The 15,617-nt window shown below is 38.6% G+C and overlaps 3 protein-coding genes across 3 annotated transcripts; 2 read left to right on the top strand and 1 right to left on the bottom strand.

Moving 5' to 3' along the window:
- The first annotated feature begins 11 nt into the window (after positions 1-11).
- Positions 12-1,265, top strand: LOC106393490. The gene has a single exon (XM_013834187.1). The coding sequence runs from the start codon at positions 12-14 to the stop codon at positions 1,263-1,265; it is 1,254 nt and encodes a 417-aa protein (XP_013689641.1).
- A 120-nt stretch (positions 1,266-1,385) lies between these two features.
- On the top strand, positions 1,386-4,013 carry LOC125580030. Its single transcript, XM_048743969.1, has 4 exons — positions 1,386-2,913; positions 2,980-3,294; positions 3,400-3,492; positions 3,703-4,013. The coding sequence occupies exons 1-4, from the start codon at positions 1,386-1,388 to the stop codon at positions 4,011-4,013; spliced, it is 2,247 nt and encodes a 748-aa protein (XP_048599926.1).
- Positions 4,014-5,044: 1,031 nt separating this feature from the next.
- LOC106382173 (F-box/kelch-repeat protein At3g17530-like) lies at positions 5,045-9,177 on the bottom strand. The gene is made up of 2 exons (XM_048744536.1): positions 7,045-9,177; positions 5,045-6,748 (listed from the first exon to the last, which is right to left on the bottom strand). The coding sequence occupies exons 1-2, from the start codon at positions 8,211-8,213 to the stop codon at positions 6,649-6,651; spliced, it is 1,269 nt and encodes a 422-aa protein (XP_048600493.1). The 5' UTR covers positions 8,214-9,177; the 3' UTR covers positions 5,045-6,648.
- Positions 9,178-15,617: the final 6,440 nt, after the last annotated feature.

Genomic DNA, 15,617 nt, shown 5'->3' with positions numbered 1-15,617 from the left:
AACGTGAGTACATGGTTGGGTTACAGAAAGGATTTGGTTACGATGAGTTACTTACTGTTGAGCCGGTGGGTCTGAGTGGTGGCTTGGCAGTTTTTTGGAAGAGTAGTTTTGAGGTGGAAGTTTTAGAGGCTGATAAGAGGATTATTGACTTGAAGGTGAGGATGGGTTCTTTGGTATTTTTCCTCTCCTGCATATATGGTGATCCAGTTAGAGCTCGTAGGAAGGCTGTTTGGGACAGGCTCTCTACCGTTGGGATGGTACGGAATGAGCCGTGGGTTTTGGTGGGTGATTTTAACGAATTGCTCACTGCGGCAGAGAAGGTTGGTGGTCCGGATAGACATGACTCAACTTTCTGGGATTTTCGGAATCTGGTGGACAACTGCAAGATTAAGGAAATCAAAAGCTCTGAGAACTGTCTGTCATGGTCTTGTAAGAGAGATAATGTTTGGGTGCAATGCCGTTTAGATTGCAGTTTTGGGAATGATGAATGGTTCCGACTGTTACCCAGAGCTCACATGGAGTATTTGGAGATGCTAGTCTCTGATCATAGACCCATCCTGATCAAATTTGCATTGGAGAAAAGAGAAATGGGGAGAGGCCGCTTCGTTTTTGATAAGAGGTTAGCAAAGCAGAAAGGCGTGGAGGAGATAGTCAAGCTTGGTTGGGGGGTTGACGCATCAGAAAACGAGACACCTTTGTTGGAGCCAATCAACAGGTGTAGGAGAGTGCTCGCCAAATGGAAGAGAGTTACGACTGTAAGTGCGATGAGTAGAATTAAAAGAATCAAGGAGGCGCTGGAGAAAGAAATATCAAAGACAACACCTTGCTGGCAGCGGTTGAAAATGCTAAGACGAGATTTGTGTAAAGCGTACCGTGATGAGGAATCCTTTTGGCGGCAACGTAGTAGGGTGAGATGGCTTAAACTTGGTGACAGGAACACCAAGTACTTCCACCTCTGTGCCAAAGGTCGCAAGAACCGGAATAACATCCTTTTGCTTAAGGATTCCCAGGGTAGAGAACACTTCTCTGAAGGATCGAAGGGTAACATTGCAGTGGAGTACTTTCGTGATATTTTTACAAGTTCAAATCCTTGGGAATTGGAAAGTCTGTTTGAAGGGTTTCAAAGTAGAGTGTCTCCCGCAATGAACACGATGCTGACGGCTCCAGTACTTTCTGAGGAAGTTAAGACTGCGGCCTTTTCTATCAAAGAGGATAGTGCTCCGGGGGCTGATGGATTAACGGGCACTTTTTATAAGCGGTTCTGATCTACGGTGGGGGCAACTACAGTCCGTGAGGTACAGGGTTTCTTTCAGACGGCGATCTTACCCGCTGGTTGGAATCATACGCATATTTGCCTTCTGCCTAAAGTCACTAATCCATCAAGGATGACAGAGCGGAGGCCTATCAGTCTCTGCTCAGTACATTACAAGATCATCTCAAAAATTCTTTGCAATAGGCTGAAAAGAATTCTACCAGAGATTGTCTCAGACACGCAGGGTGCTTTCGTTAGTGGTCGCCTTATTACTGACAATATCTTGGTGGCACATGAGATGGTACATGCTTTAAGGACGAAGGATGGCATCGACTCAAACTTCATGGCCATTAAGACAGATATGTCTAAGGCATATGATCGCGTAGAGTGGTGTTTTGTGGAGTGTCTACTAGAGAGGATGGGCTTTGATAGGAAGTGGGTAACATGGATCAGCGCCTGTATTAGCTCTGTCACATATTCGGTGCTCTTAAATGGTAGTGAACATGGGTTTATCAAACCGGAGAGAGGGCTCCGTCAAGGAGATCCACTATCTCCATTTCTCTTCATATTATGTGCGGAGGCTTTGGTGAGTACTCTGAATCAAGCTGAGTCCTTGGGAAAGTTGAATGGCATCCGTTTATCAAGAGAGGGTCCTGCAGTGCACCATCTGCTGTTCGCCGATGATAGTTTGCTGTTATGTAAAGCAACAGTGGAGGAAGGAGCAGAGTTAGTAAGGAGGCTGAAACTATATGGTGATGCGTCAGGCCAAGTGATAAACACCTCCAAGTCTTCGATAATCTTTGGCTCCAAAGTTCCAGCTATGTTCCGTAATCAAATGAAAGAGGTGTTGAGTATTGATGCGGAGGGAGGTGAGGGTTTCTACCTGGGACTACCTGAATGCTTCAGTGTATCTAAGAGTAAGCTTCTAAATTTTATACACGATAAAGTTCAGAAGAGACTCAGAGGAGGGGGTTCGAAAATATTGTCTCAAGGAGGAAAAGAGATTATTCTAAAATCTGTGGGGATGGCTCTGCCAGTTTTTGCAATGAGCTGTTTCCGGTTACCTAAAGATCTCTGCGCTAAACTAACGAGCATTATGACTGAATTTTGGTGGGGAGGTGATGCAGAGAAAAAGAAAATTGCATGGGTAGCTTGGAAGAAGCTATGCAAACCTAAGGAACTCGGTGGCATGGGTTTTAAGGATATTGCTTGGTTTAATCAAGCCTTGTTATGCAAGCAGACATGGAGAATCTGGTCTAACCCACAATCCCTTCTGGCGAGAGTCATGAAAAGCAGATACTTTAAGCAAGGAAACTTCCTTGAGTGTTCTGTTGGATATAGACCATCATATGCTTGGAGGAGCATTATGCATAGTCGTGAGCTACTATCACAAAGGCTGCTTAAAAGAATTGGGAATGGTAAGGATACGCATGTTTGGTATGATAACTGGATCCTTATGCCTATACCTAGACCTCCTAGATATAGAACAGATGAAGTAGACCTTACGCTTAAAGTCTCAGACCTTATTGATGAGAGGCATGGAACGTGGGATGTTCAACGGGTACGGCATCTGTTTGTAGGGGAAGATGCCAACCAGATTCTGGAAATGAGGCCACAACTTAACCGTCATGATACAATGGTCTGGGGCTTCAGCAGGAATGGTTTGTATGACTCTTAAAGCGGATACAAGCTTCTACACCTCCTACAAATTGTTGAAAATCCTCTAGCCGCACCCTCCTTGCCTCCTATTGAGAAACGGCTCTGGCCTAATTTATGGAAAGTGAAGACGATGCCTAAGATCAGACACTTCCTATGGAGAGCATTAGCCGGTGCCTTAGCTGTAGCTGAAAGACTGAGATCGCGAGGGATCCCGGTAGAAACGACATGTAAGTTATGTCATGCACAGCCTGAGACTATTTGTCATGTGCTCTTCCATTGTCCGGTAGCGAAGGAGGTTTGGAGACTATCAGAGTTTCCTATGCCAGCAGCTGACTTCTCTACAAACTCGGTTTTCCTGAACTTTCATCACCTGTTGGAGACATGTAAGCGAAGTAGGTTGGAGGAGAGAACTCGCTTGGTATTTCCATGGATTCTTTGGAACATATGGAAATCTAGAAAAAAATTTGTCTTTCAACAAGTGAACGTAGGGGCAGAAGAGATATGGAGAAAAAGTCAGTTGGAGTTTGAAGCTTGGAATGCGGCTAACGTGGGTGACAAGGAAGACATTGATGAGAATGTGGGTGAATCTGCTTTAGCTTGCTGGCGAAAACCATGTCCAAGTTTCATAAAATGTAACGTTGGTTCGTCTTGGACAGATGCAAACCGAAATTGTGGGGTCGCTTGGCTGACACGGAATCATTTGGGTGTTTCGTTAATCCACAGCCGTCGCTCATACTCAATGGTGGCATCACAGCTAGAGGCTGAGTTGCTAAGTTTTCTGTGAGCCGCAGAGAGCCTATCGACACTGCGACATAAGAATGTGGTGTTTGAATCTTCATCATATTTGGCGGGAGAAGCAGTTTTGAATCCTGATAATTTTCCTATGTTTCATGGGTTGATTGACGTGATAAGAGAGAAGCTGTCTAGGTTACAACTGTGGTCTATAGCTTATGTACACAGCGGAGCAAACCAATGCGCGGAGGCCATTGCTCGCAGTGTGACAAGGGATCAGCGGTATGCTTCGTATGTGGGGAAAGATGGACCTTCTTGGTTATTGCCTATGATTCATGCAGATGCTGTTCGAGCGGACAATGGATACTAAGAAGGATCTTGAGTCTTGTTTACAGCTCATTTGAAGCATTTCATTATCCTCTCAACGGTGATGGATGCAAACAAAGGAGATGATGTTGGTTTTTAGTAGTTTTTTAATTTCTGGAGTTGGAGGCCCTGTTGGTTTCACAATACTCTGGTTCTTTCAAGAATGTTGTCCTATTTTTTATAAATCGATTACAAAGCGTTAAAAAAAAAAAATTATTGCTGAACCAGAACATTATTGCAACAAGATTCTCTTGTCCATGTTGTTTATTATTTCCCAGTTCAGGATTCGTAGAAAATAATAGTGAGTCTATTATATTTAAGGCTTTGATTGGTAATCAATCGGAGCTTAAATATTGGGAAGTGAGGGATTATGTTTGAAAAGATTGAACTGAGACAGAGTCAAAGAATCGTACATTTAAATCTGACCAAGTTGTAGTAACATTAGTGCAATAAAATAAATGATTCCGCTTCTCGTCATGCTTCCCACACAGCACAAAACTTTGTTTAATCTTACATTTCACACCGGTGGATCGTCGATCGCGAGCGCGAAACTATAGGTCAAATATCATATGATCACAATCATGAACAAATCATATCATGTGATGTTACATTTCTAAGATATGGCCGACTTCTTGGTGGGAGTTTTAGAACTGACCAATTGTAGATGTACTTCCATGCATATCAACACACGAATTTGGTTCTTAAGAAAATCTAATTAAATGATTTAGAATTATATATTATAAACGTGAATTATTTTATGTAGGTTTCGTGTTCGAGAAACAAAAATCATCCGTTCGTTGAAATAGTTTTGTCTCTTATAATGATTTCTTTATTTTTTCATTATTCCTTATTCAGTTCTTATTAAGAACATTTTTTTTTCTTTTAAAGAACTCTCTGTAACTTATATTTGACACTTTATCCATTACATAATATTTCATGCGCCTGCTGTTTTTTTTTACCTAATCATGATATAATTCTTTCGTATTTTTGTGTTAAATTATGGGGAACTACTATTAAATTTGCATATCATGATTTTCTATTGGAAACTTTTCAATCAAATGTTTTTAGTTAATTTATTTTTAAAATGAAATTAAAAGTTAAAAGTTAAGGCATCCATTCACCTAAGTAGTTGCATATCTTAGAATAGTCACTTCATTCTGTTTTTCTTAGATGTGTCTTATAATTTACCATTTGTCTTGATAATTATATCTTGGCAAACCTATCAAATTGTATAGAAATTATATGCAATTTGTGAGACACTCAATTTCTTTAACATTATATCTCTATACCAGTCATCTGTATGTAATCTGTGAACACTCTTTTATATTTATAGAGGTGAAAATATTTACTGTAATAAATATTCTCTTCATATCCAAGATTTTTTTCCAGTAATTTAATGTCATCATTGGTCTTTTTATTTATATTTTAAATGAGATTATTAACAAATTACTGTTTTGTTTTATTTTTTGGTAGATTATATGTATACATTTTATTAATATCATGGGAAGTAAATAACGGATTGGTTTTTCTTCCTTTTGTAAAGCATTGTTAAAATCACTTTCCATGTTATATTTTCTCAGCATATGACGCATATATTTGCTTATGTAATAATTTCTTTTTGGAAGTTCTGGATATTGACTTTGTAATCTTAAATTTTATTAACAAAATTTGTTAGCCGTTAAAAAAAAATATATTTTAATTTTTAGTAAAGAATTTAAATACTTGCGCGAATGCACAGGTTTGTTTCCTAGTCATAATAATAATAATAAAATATATTACTATAAGATTTAATATACATATGATGATATAATGCACTTGTGCGGTTAAAATAGCGAAGTGTTGTGTTGAAGTTGTGTGGAAGAGTTATGTTGGTTAAGACACATCCTTTGATTAATACTCCCTCCGGATACGAATGTATGATGTTCTATCTTTTTATTTTGTATATAAATGTATGATGTTTTGAGATATAATTAATGTATTTATTTTTAAATTTAAACATAAATTAAAAAGTAAAATTATGAGTGGTGAAACTTTATTGATATAACAAAAAAGTAACAATTAAAATAGTGCATTTATTATTTTTTAATATGTGTGTAAAACCTTAAACATCATACATTTAAATTCAGAGGAAGTATATAAAAATGACTCGTACATCATTTTGTTCGTACGTAAGTGAGAGTCACACAACAATAATATTTATTAAAAGGAGAGATTAAGGAAGGTTTGGGATTTCTTATCCATCAAGAAAATCACCAAAGAAAAGGTTAAAGGGGAGAAGATCAATTGGTGGAATTGCATCCAAGCATGGATCAAGGTTAGTCGTTCTATCTTCTCTAGAAATCATTAGGGTTGAATTAATTTAAACTAGAATATGGTCTTGGACATATTTGATTTCATAATAGAAATCATTAAAGTTTTTTTTTGTTCAAATAGAAATCATTAAAGTTATTCTTACAAAAATAAGATAATAAACTTCAATATGCGTTCAATTTATTACAACCTTTGGGATTGTCCAAAAAAAAAAAGAAGAAAAGATAGAATTATTGCGACATTCAAAGCAACAGCAAGAGAACTTCGATGTGCTTTAGGTCTGGTGTCACTTTCATTTCCTAAACCATTTTGGGACATTCAAAGCAACCCTAGAAACTTCGATATGCTTTAGGTTTTGCTTTGGGTGTCACTTTTGTTTCCTCAACGCTTCTTGAAGAAGTGCCCTCCTCCGGTTGATGCCTGTTAAAGCTCACAAAGATTTAAAGAGAACCCTAACACAAAACATAATAATATAAATACCTTAAGCAGTCTTTTAAACATGCATTTTTTCTTACAAGAGAAAAATCTTTCTGTGAGATTTTGAGCATTCCGTTTTAAGAACAAAGTATATGAATCTATGAAGCTATAAAATGCTGATATTTAGTTTCTTAATAACTACTCTTCACTATATGCATCCAATGCAATTATAAAGTATTTGAGTAAGATCACTAGAACAAAGAAAAGCAAAACAAAAAAAAGGAACTTAGTTAATATATTTGACTAACCTCCTTGTAGATCGTTTCCTTTTGCTTTTGCGCGTACTCTTCCTTAAAATTTGAACCGGGCTTGGAACGTAATTCATGAGATGTGGCCATGATCCATCTATAGCCCCTTCATCATAAACAAGACTTTGTATATTCTTTCCAATAATTGAAACGCTGGTGCACTCTTCTTCACTATCATCACTAGGATCATCCTTGCCTGTACTACAACACACTGCCACTTTATGCTCCTCGTCAACCACGAAGCTGACAACATTTAACAACACGACGTCCACTACCAAGAACTCGCCCCACGACACCTTTTTGGTGCCAATCATGTTGCTCACCCATATCTTCATCTCAAATAAATCCAAATGAAGATACTGATGTAACACCGAGAGTTGTTCGTCTCTAACAACTGACAGAACAGCTGTATCGTCATACTCATCATTCATGGAATCTTCAGGACCAGCACTCTCATACGGAAGAGGGAGAAACCCAAATCTCTCTCTTGTGAAATCAAAACTGAGTATGAACTGGTCTTCATTCTTTTTAGCAACCCAGTAAGTGTTTCCTTTCACAGAGACGCCACGAGCAGATATTTCCCAATCGTGCTCATCAACATCTAAAACCCTCCATGAGTCAGACATGAAGTCATACAGTTCAAACTCGGAAACCGTACGCATCAGTTGCTTGTCGAAATAACGACAATACCTCAAGATCTTGTAGCTATTAACACAAGAAGACTTGCTGCCTTTGTATCCAAGAGCATATTCGAAACAGCCATGACTTGTTCTAGGTTCGACATACCTAGTTTCACGGTTACTAGGGTTGCAAACCACGAGCATTTGTTTTCCCACCATAGTGCATAGCACTAACCCCTTGCAGTAGAAAATATCATGTATTTGTAAATCATTTGAATCTTGTAAAGATCCAAGTTTACATCCGAACTCCATCACCGGATCAACGTTGTTATGGACTCCCTGGAGGTTGATGGTTGTTGAAAAAACACTAGAATTCAACAGTAAGATGAACTCTCTTCCTGTTTGAGCCAAGTGTTTCTTGGAGAGCAGATCTTGGCGTAGAGTGCGCCATCTCTTGCAAGTAGTTTGCCATTGTGGTCGAGACTCTTTCGGAACAAGGGCGAGTATCTTCTTTTCCAGATCAAATGGAAGGTCGGTTATCATCACCATCTTCTTCTAGTAGTGATTTCTGAGCTAATAACGATATAAACTAGGGTGAACTTTTGTTTTTTCTTTTTGTTTGAACACCAAAACAAAGGTAAACTAAAAACTGTTTTTCATTGGGCTTTTATTGTAGTGGTACGATAATTGTTAAATGTATTTTAGGGAAATGCATATTTTGTTGAAATTTGAAATCTAAATTATATCTTTCTTTTGGAGAAAAGATATATTTCTTAAAAATGTAGATTTCTGTGAGACTAATTTCAAAAGAAATATGCTGAATAAAGTAAGGAATACTTATTTGTGAAACAGTGAATTCTTCTCATCAATTTATTTAGGCATATTTTTTTTTTGAACAAAACTTAGGCTGAAACATTAAATTCATCTCTCCTCTTATTACCAATCAAAATGCCACATATATTAATAATAATATACCAATCAAAATGCCCTCTTATTACCAATCAAAATGTCAAACCGGGTTTAGAGTTTGGGTTTAGAATTTAGGGTTTAGGGTTTAGATTTAAAGTTTAGAGTTTAGATTTAAAGTTTAAGGTTTAATTAGTGGCGCTAGCGTCATTAAAATGAGCGTAATTATTATTTTTTTCAATTATTTTAGATTTTTTAAAAATAAAAAATATTATATTTTATTATTAATCTATGTGACATTTTGATTGGTAATAAGAGGAGAGGTGAATTTAAAAGTTCACCTTAGAGGTGAACCTAAGTTTTGTTCCTTTTAGTGCGCACGCCTTCCAAATTTAGTACATAAGGCCAAAAACAAACAAAAGTAAAAACAAAATCATCAACAAAAAGTTAGAAACTTATAAAAATTCTGGAAACATGTTCTTCTCGGAAACAAAAGTGAATTTTTCACAATCACCTATACGAATATACAGCTTACTCCTACAACAAAACAAACATACATTATATTGAGATTATGAAAATGTATCTTGATTGATTATGAAAGTATGTACATTGGTTCATATATATATGATGACATAAGCGAAAGAAAACTCATATCATCGGTTTAACATTAACCGGGATAACCCATATCCTAATACACCCCCCCCCCCCCACCCCCCCCCCCCTTTCAAGCCTTTGAATTGCAGGAGAGAAGAGGCTTGAAATGGACATAAGAGATAAGATGGAGTGAAAAGGACCAGGTTGAAGAGGCTTCGTATATCAGCATGCTGATTCGTACTTGGAACATGGATCAGTTTGATGAAGCCTCACTTGACCTGATCATGGATGGTATGACAATCGATCTCTATGTGCTTAGTCCGCTCGTGAAAGACCGGGTTGGTGGCTATATGAATGGCAGATTTGTTGTCATAAAACAGCTTAGTAGTGTTTTGTACCTTGATCTGCAAGTCAGTAAGGAGCTGTTGAAGCCAGATGAGTTCACAAGTGACCTGAGCCATTCCTCTGTATTTGGCTTCAGTACTGCTTTGACTAACTATGAGTTGCTTCTTACTCTTACAGCTAACAAGAGATTTACCAATATATATGCAGAAACCCGTGACAGAGCGACGAGTATCAGGCCAAGTTGCCCAGTCAGCATCAACAAATTCATTTAAGCATGTCTCAGAATCAGAAGCATTAATAAGCCTTGACCTGGATTAGACTTCAGATACCGGAGTATACGATGAGCAGCTTGCATATGAACATACGTAGGTGCATATAAGAACTGACTCAAGCGGTGTACAGCAAAGGTGATATAAGGGCGAGTGATTGTAAGGTAAAGCAATCGTCCAATGAGCTCTCTATATGGTGTTGCATCAAGCAATAGAACACCAGTGTCTTTGCTCATCGGTATAGAAGGATCCATATGAACCGCACACGGTTTAGAAGCCAAGAAACATGTGTCAGCAAGAAGATCCAAAGCATACTTGCTGAGAAAGAGCTATACCAGTTGTGTTACGAGTAATTTCCAATCCAAGAAAGAAACGAGCTGGACCAAGGTCTTTGATCTTGAAAGCGCCATGTAGAAAATCTTTATCAGATGCTACTACCTTGTCATCATTGCTTACAATGAGGATATCATCAACATATACCAGTAAGGCAATGAATGGAGTTCCAGTAATCTTGACAAATAGTGAATGATCACTCGGAGAAGGTGTGAAGCCATCTGCAAGAAGAACAAAGAAGAAGCAATTGTACCACTGACGAGACGCCTGCTTGAGTCCATAGATGGACTTATGAAGTTTACAGACTGGATTTGGTGGTAACACTTCACCCGGAGCAGGTGTATATCTAGAGGTAGACTCATATATATCTCCTCGTCGAGGTCACTATGCAGGAAGGCATTGGTAATATCCATTTGAGAAATAGACCAGCCATGATTAGCCGCTAATGCCACGAGAAGCTTCACACTAGTCATCTTTGCCAATGGGGAGAAGGTATCGGTATAGTCAAGACCCTCTAGTTCAGTATACCCCTTAGCAACCAAACGAGCTTTGGGACGCTCAACTGAACCATCAGCATTATACTTGATGGTGTAAATCCAACGACATCCCACAACATTCTTTCCCGGAGGAAGTGAAACAACAGAGAAAGTCTTATTAAGAGCCATACCTTGGAACTCCACATTCATTGTTTTCGTCCATATCACAGATTTTATGGCTTGTTTAAAAGAATTAGGAGCAGTTTCTAAGGAACAAGTGAGAATGACATTTTTAAAAGATGGTTTGATATTATCATAAGAGAGGACTGAAGAAATGGGATGACAAGGAGTGGAACAGGTCTCAAGAGAAGGAAAGGAAGTGGTGATATTTGAAACAAAATGATATGAAAGGGCTTTGTCCATGTAGATAAGAGAACAATGGCAGTCTAAAAGATAGCTAGGAGCTTTACCATGTCGTCGTGTTCTGGTTGTGTTTTGAACAGGAACCTCTGTCTCAGCAGCCACAGTCTCTGTCTCCGGAACCGTATCACCCAGTGATGATGATGAATGAGATGAATGAGATGTAGATGCAGAAGCTCTCGCATGAGACTGTAACTGTTGGATCAAATGTTGAACTTGATTAGGATGGAAAGAGCTCAAATCCAGCTGAGACTGCGAGGATGGATTTGGAGAAGCAACATGAGCAACACTGTTGGTCTTCATAAACAAACCAGAGGAAGACTGATTTGGTTTGTTCTGAGGTGGTCTCTGAGAATAAGAGCCAGTCTGAGATGCTTGAGATGATGCCCACTGAGAAGTAGCATTATGATAACGATGGCCAGGAGGATAGCCATGAAGCTTGAAGCTTTTTTGGACTATATGACCTGCTAATCCACAATGAGTGCATATAGGACGTGGCTTGCCTCGGTAGTTGTTATTCATAGTAGCATATGCCATATTCTCAGTAGGACCAGCATACACAGAAGCCTCAGAATCAGAAATAGAGTTCTGAAAAACCACATTATCAACCTTAGTCGTTGGTTTAATGCTCTTCTATCATTCATCTTGAGTGACCATGTTGAAGACTTCTTCTAGGGATGGAATTGGTTTCAGCATTAGTATGTGACGACGAGTTTCTTCATACGCTTCATTCAACCCCATCAAAAACTTCATGACACGACTCCATTTCTGAAGCTATTCCCAAGAGACTGCAACATGACATTCACATTTCCCACACGTACAAACCGGAAGATCCACATAGTTTTGATATTCTTCCCACAAAGTGATCAATTCCGTGTAGTATGTACTAATGTCAAGAGAGCCTTGCTGAATGTTACTCAACTTCTGTTCAATCTCATAGATTCTTGGAGCATCATCTTGCTTAAATCTAGACATAAGATTCTTCCACATCCCTTCAGCGTTATTCACCAATAGCAAACTCTGACCTATCTTCTTCGAAACTGATACGCCCTAAAATAGGGAAGGATCACTCGACCGGACTAAAGGGATATGAACTCGCCAAAAGGGAGAACTGATGGATTGAACGGTGACACAATGGGTTGCGGATGGCCCAATGATACTACCAGACTTCAGTTGGTGCTTGATATGACTCACAAGTCCACCAAAAGAAGGATTTCTAAACGTTGCCTGATATGACGCACAGGTCCAACGAATTAGAGGCTGTTTACTCGGAGATAACCTCACCAAGAAACAAAGAAGTGTTCTACAAAGAACAAAGAGATAAACTCAAATAAAAGGGGAAAAAGCTTGTGTTATTTCGTGGCTCTTAGGCCCTATATATAGGATTACAAGTTGTAGAAATCCAAAGAAGAATGTGCTAAAAACAAGACATGGAAACTAGAAATGAAGACTTTGACTAAAGACCGAAATTAATGATTTTTGTTGAATTCTTTTTCCCATGCACGACCAAGACTTCCTTGCTGACTCCCTCTTGGCATTCTTGATGAGAATGGGCTTGAAATGGACTGAGGAAAGGTCTGGTCGAATTTGGTGTAAAACCGACCCAAATTGAATTTGTTATGAATTTTTCTTTGGGCTGAAAAATGCTCATTTCGCCCAGCAACTAAACCAGCTCCATCTTCAGTGTCACTTAGCTCATTCAGCTCCAAGCTAGTATCACTTAGCTCACTCAGCTCATCTAGCTCATCTACTATCACTTCAGCTGGTTTCAGCTCAAGCATACTCTCTTCAGCTGGTTCCAGCTCGTCCTCAGTCTCATCAGCTGGTTTTAGATCAGTATCCTCACCATTAATCCATCCTGGTTTGTCTTTTGTTGAAGAATCATCTGGCTCAGCCATGGTCGCATCATCCTGGCCAGGGTCTATGATCCGAGGCGCATCATTCCCTCCCTCTTGAAAAGGATTTGACCTCAAATCCATTTTACCTGTATCAAAAGGAAATGAATCAGACAAAAAGAATTTAAAAATCATGTAAAATTTAGTGAAGGAAAATTTTGGAAAGAAACTTCCTTGGAGTTTTGAAGTTGGTTTCCTCGAGTACATGCATCTCCAAGTCTTAAACTGATAAGCACGATCTCTGCTTCTGTTCCTGACACCTCTTGGAGACTGATCCTGTTTATCCTGGACACTCAAAACAAACATTAAAATACCAGGATCATATGTACAAGACAAGTACTTGTTCAGATCATAAACCACAGTTTCTTTCCCTAGAACATGTAGCACACGTTTCAGATCATCATGAAGCCTATCAAAGTAAGTCTTGTACACCAGAATGGTGTCAGGGCACGTGATAGCACAGTTCCTAAAGAACAAATTCAAATCATGCGCAAGTTTCTCAGATTTAGAACACAAAAGATTAAGTTCAAATTGAGAATTTCTTATCCAAGGCTCAGCATGTTTATCAAAGAAGGTGTTGTAAATCAGAATGTCTTCGAGGCATGAACTACCATAGAACATTTCCAAAACGTGCCTAACTTGATCAGATTCAGAACACAAAAGTTTTAGTTCAAGATCAGATTCAGAATAAGAATGGACAGGTTTCAAAACAGAATCACCACAAAAATCTGTTTCAGCTTTATGTGAATTCTGTTCCAGCAATGTGCTAACCATAAAATCTTCCAAAGCATATGAGGATGCAAACAAAATTCCAGTGATCAGTTCATGTCCATAAGATCTCAGACTAAAACTATTTTCTTTGAAGACAAATGAATCAAACGATTTTCTAGAGCAGAAAACTAGTTGTTGCAAATCAAGCTCAGATGACTTTTCAAGATGATCAAGACCAGAAAGTTTTATGTCATTGGAACTGACTTTATCTAACAGATCAGACAGAAAATTAATCAAATCAAGTTTCTCACAGTGCTCTTGAATGTATGTGGTCAAAGGCGTAGGAGTTGTGCCGGGATCAAAGCAAAGTTGGTTCTCCATGATGATGGATGTTATGCTTGGTGCTTCCGCTTCAAAGGTTGGACCAGGTTCGCCTTCCTCATCAAATATGGGACCTAGATCATCGTCCATGGGTCTCCTGGTGCCAAGAAGCAGTCCTTGATGTGAGTAGTCGAATGGTTCTTCCTTAAAATCCTGTGAAAATAGAACAAGACTACTCGGATGCTCCGGTTCAAAACAGGTTAGTCCATTAGTCTCTTCATCATCAAACATAAAATCAGATTTTGGAGATGGAAGATCACATTCATCCTCACAAATGATCAAACTTTCAATCATCTCTTCATCATACTCATCAAAAATTGGTAAAGAATCTGAAAAATCTTTTTGATCTTCAAGGTTGTTTTCAGATTTACCTTTGGGTTTTTCATTGATGAATAAGGAAGGCTTAGCTACAGATGCACGTGTGGTTGTGCTCTTCTTTTGGATCTTGCTGACGTCCTTGAGGGCTTTCACCACACCCTCCACAAGGTTGTCACAAAACTCCGAGACTTCAAACTGACTGAAAAGCCTTCTTTGATCAGCTTCAAACATCTTAACCTGAAAGTTCTCAACACAAAAGGTTAACAGATAAAAATAATCCTCACATTCTCAAGTGTTTGATCTCACCCACACAAGTGTTTCTCTCAGATTTTATGGTCACTCAAGAGTCTCCTCTCAAAGTTCTAAGAGAACAAATCAAATAACCCAATGGATTTCTCCAAGCAAGCAAGAGATGAACACAAGATAGAAAGATAAAGAGAATTGTTTTGAAATCCGTATTAACCACTCCAAGGCTGGATTTCTCTTCAGCCAGCAGGATTTCTCTTCCACCACCTAGCCAAATAAATCAAACTTTTTTTTTTCTTTTCTCTTTTTTTTTTTGATAGATCTTTTTTTTTTTTTTTTTTTTTCTTTCTCTTTTTTTTTTTTTATAGAAGAATGGCGATAGGTAAGGTAGTGGCCCGGATTTGAGATAGAAAGATGAAGAAGAAGTGTTTAGAAATGAAAGATGAGAAAGATGGATAGATAGTACCGGTTGAGTGGCTCTGATACCACTTGATACGCCCTAAAATAGGGAAGGATCACTCGACCGGACTAAAGGGATATGAACTCGCCAAAAGGGAGAACTGATGGATTGAACGGTGACACAATGGGTTGCGGATGGCCCAATGATACTACCAGACTTCAGTTGGTGCTTGATATGACTCACAAGTCCACCAAAAGAAGGATTTCTAAACGTTGCCTGATATGACGCACAGGTCCAACGAATTAGAGGCTGTTTACTCGGAGATAACCTCACCAAGAAACAAAGAAGTGTTCTACAAAGAACAAAGAGATAAACTCAAATAAAAGGGGAAAAAGCTTGTGTTATTTCGTGGCTCTTAGGCCCTATATATAGGATTACAAGTTGTAGAAATCCAAAGAAGAATGTGCTAAAAACAAGACATGGAAACTAGAAATGAAGACTTTGACTAAAGACCGAAATTAATGATTTTTGTTGAATTCTTTTTCCCATGCACGACCAAGACTTCCTTGCTGACTCCCTCTTGGCATTCTTGATGAGAATGGGCTTGAAATGGACTGAGGAAAGGTCTGGTCGAATTTGGTGTAAAACCGACCCAAATT

Source organism: Brassica napus, chromosome C1, assembly GCF_020379485.1.
Source record: "Brassica napus cultivar Da-Ae chromosome C1, Da-Ae, whole genome shotgun sequence".
Lineage (NCBI taxonomy): Eukaryota > Viridiplantae > Streptophyta > Magnoliopsida > Brassicales > Brassicaceae > Brassica > Brassica napus.
Note: the sequence above shows the minus strand (reverse complement) of the source record. Positions and strands in the feature narration are given on the sequence as shown.

Excerpts from the sequence above, each read along its gene's own strand:
- LOC106393490 (XM_013834187.1), top strand. The coding sequence starts at position 12 with ATGGTTGGGTTACAGAAAGGATTTGGTTACGATGAGTTACTTACTGTT.
- LOC125580030 (XM_048743969.1), top strand. The coding sequence starts at position 1,386 with ATGACAGAGCGGAGGCCTATCAGTCTCTGCTCAGTACATTACAAGATC. Across the intron at positions 3,295-3,399 it reads TCATCACCTGTTGGAGACAT|GGGCAGAAGAGATATGGAGA; the intron begins GTAAGCGAAGTA and ends AAGTGAACGTAG. Across the intron at positions 3,493-3,702 it reads AGACATTGATGAGAATGTGG|AGAGCCTATCGACACTGCGA; the intron begins GTGAATCTGCTT and ends TGTGAGCCGCAG.
- LOC106382173 (XM_048744536.1), bottom strand. The coding sequence starts at position 8,213 with ATGGTGATGATAACCGACCTTCCATTTGATCTGGAAAAGAAGATACTC. Across the intron at positions 6,749-7,044 it reads AGGAAACGATCTACAAGGAG|CTTTAACAGGCATCAACCGG; the intron begins GTTAGTCAAATA and ends AATCTTTGTGAG.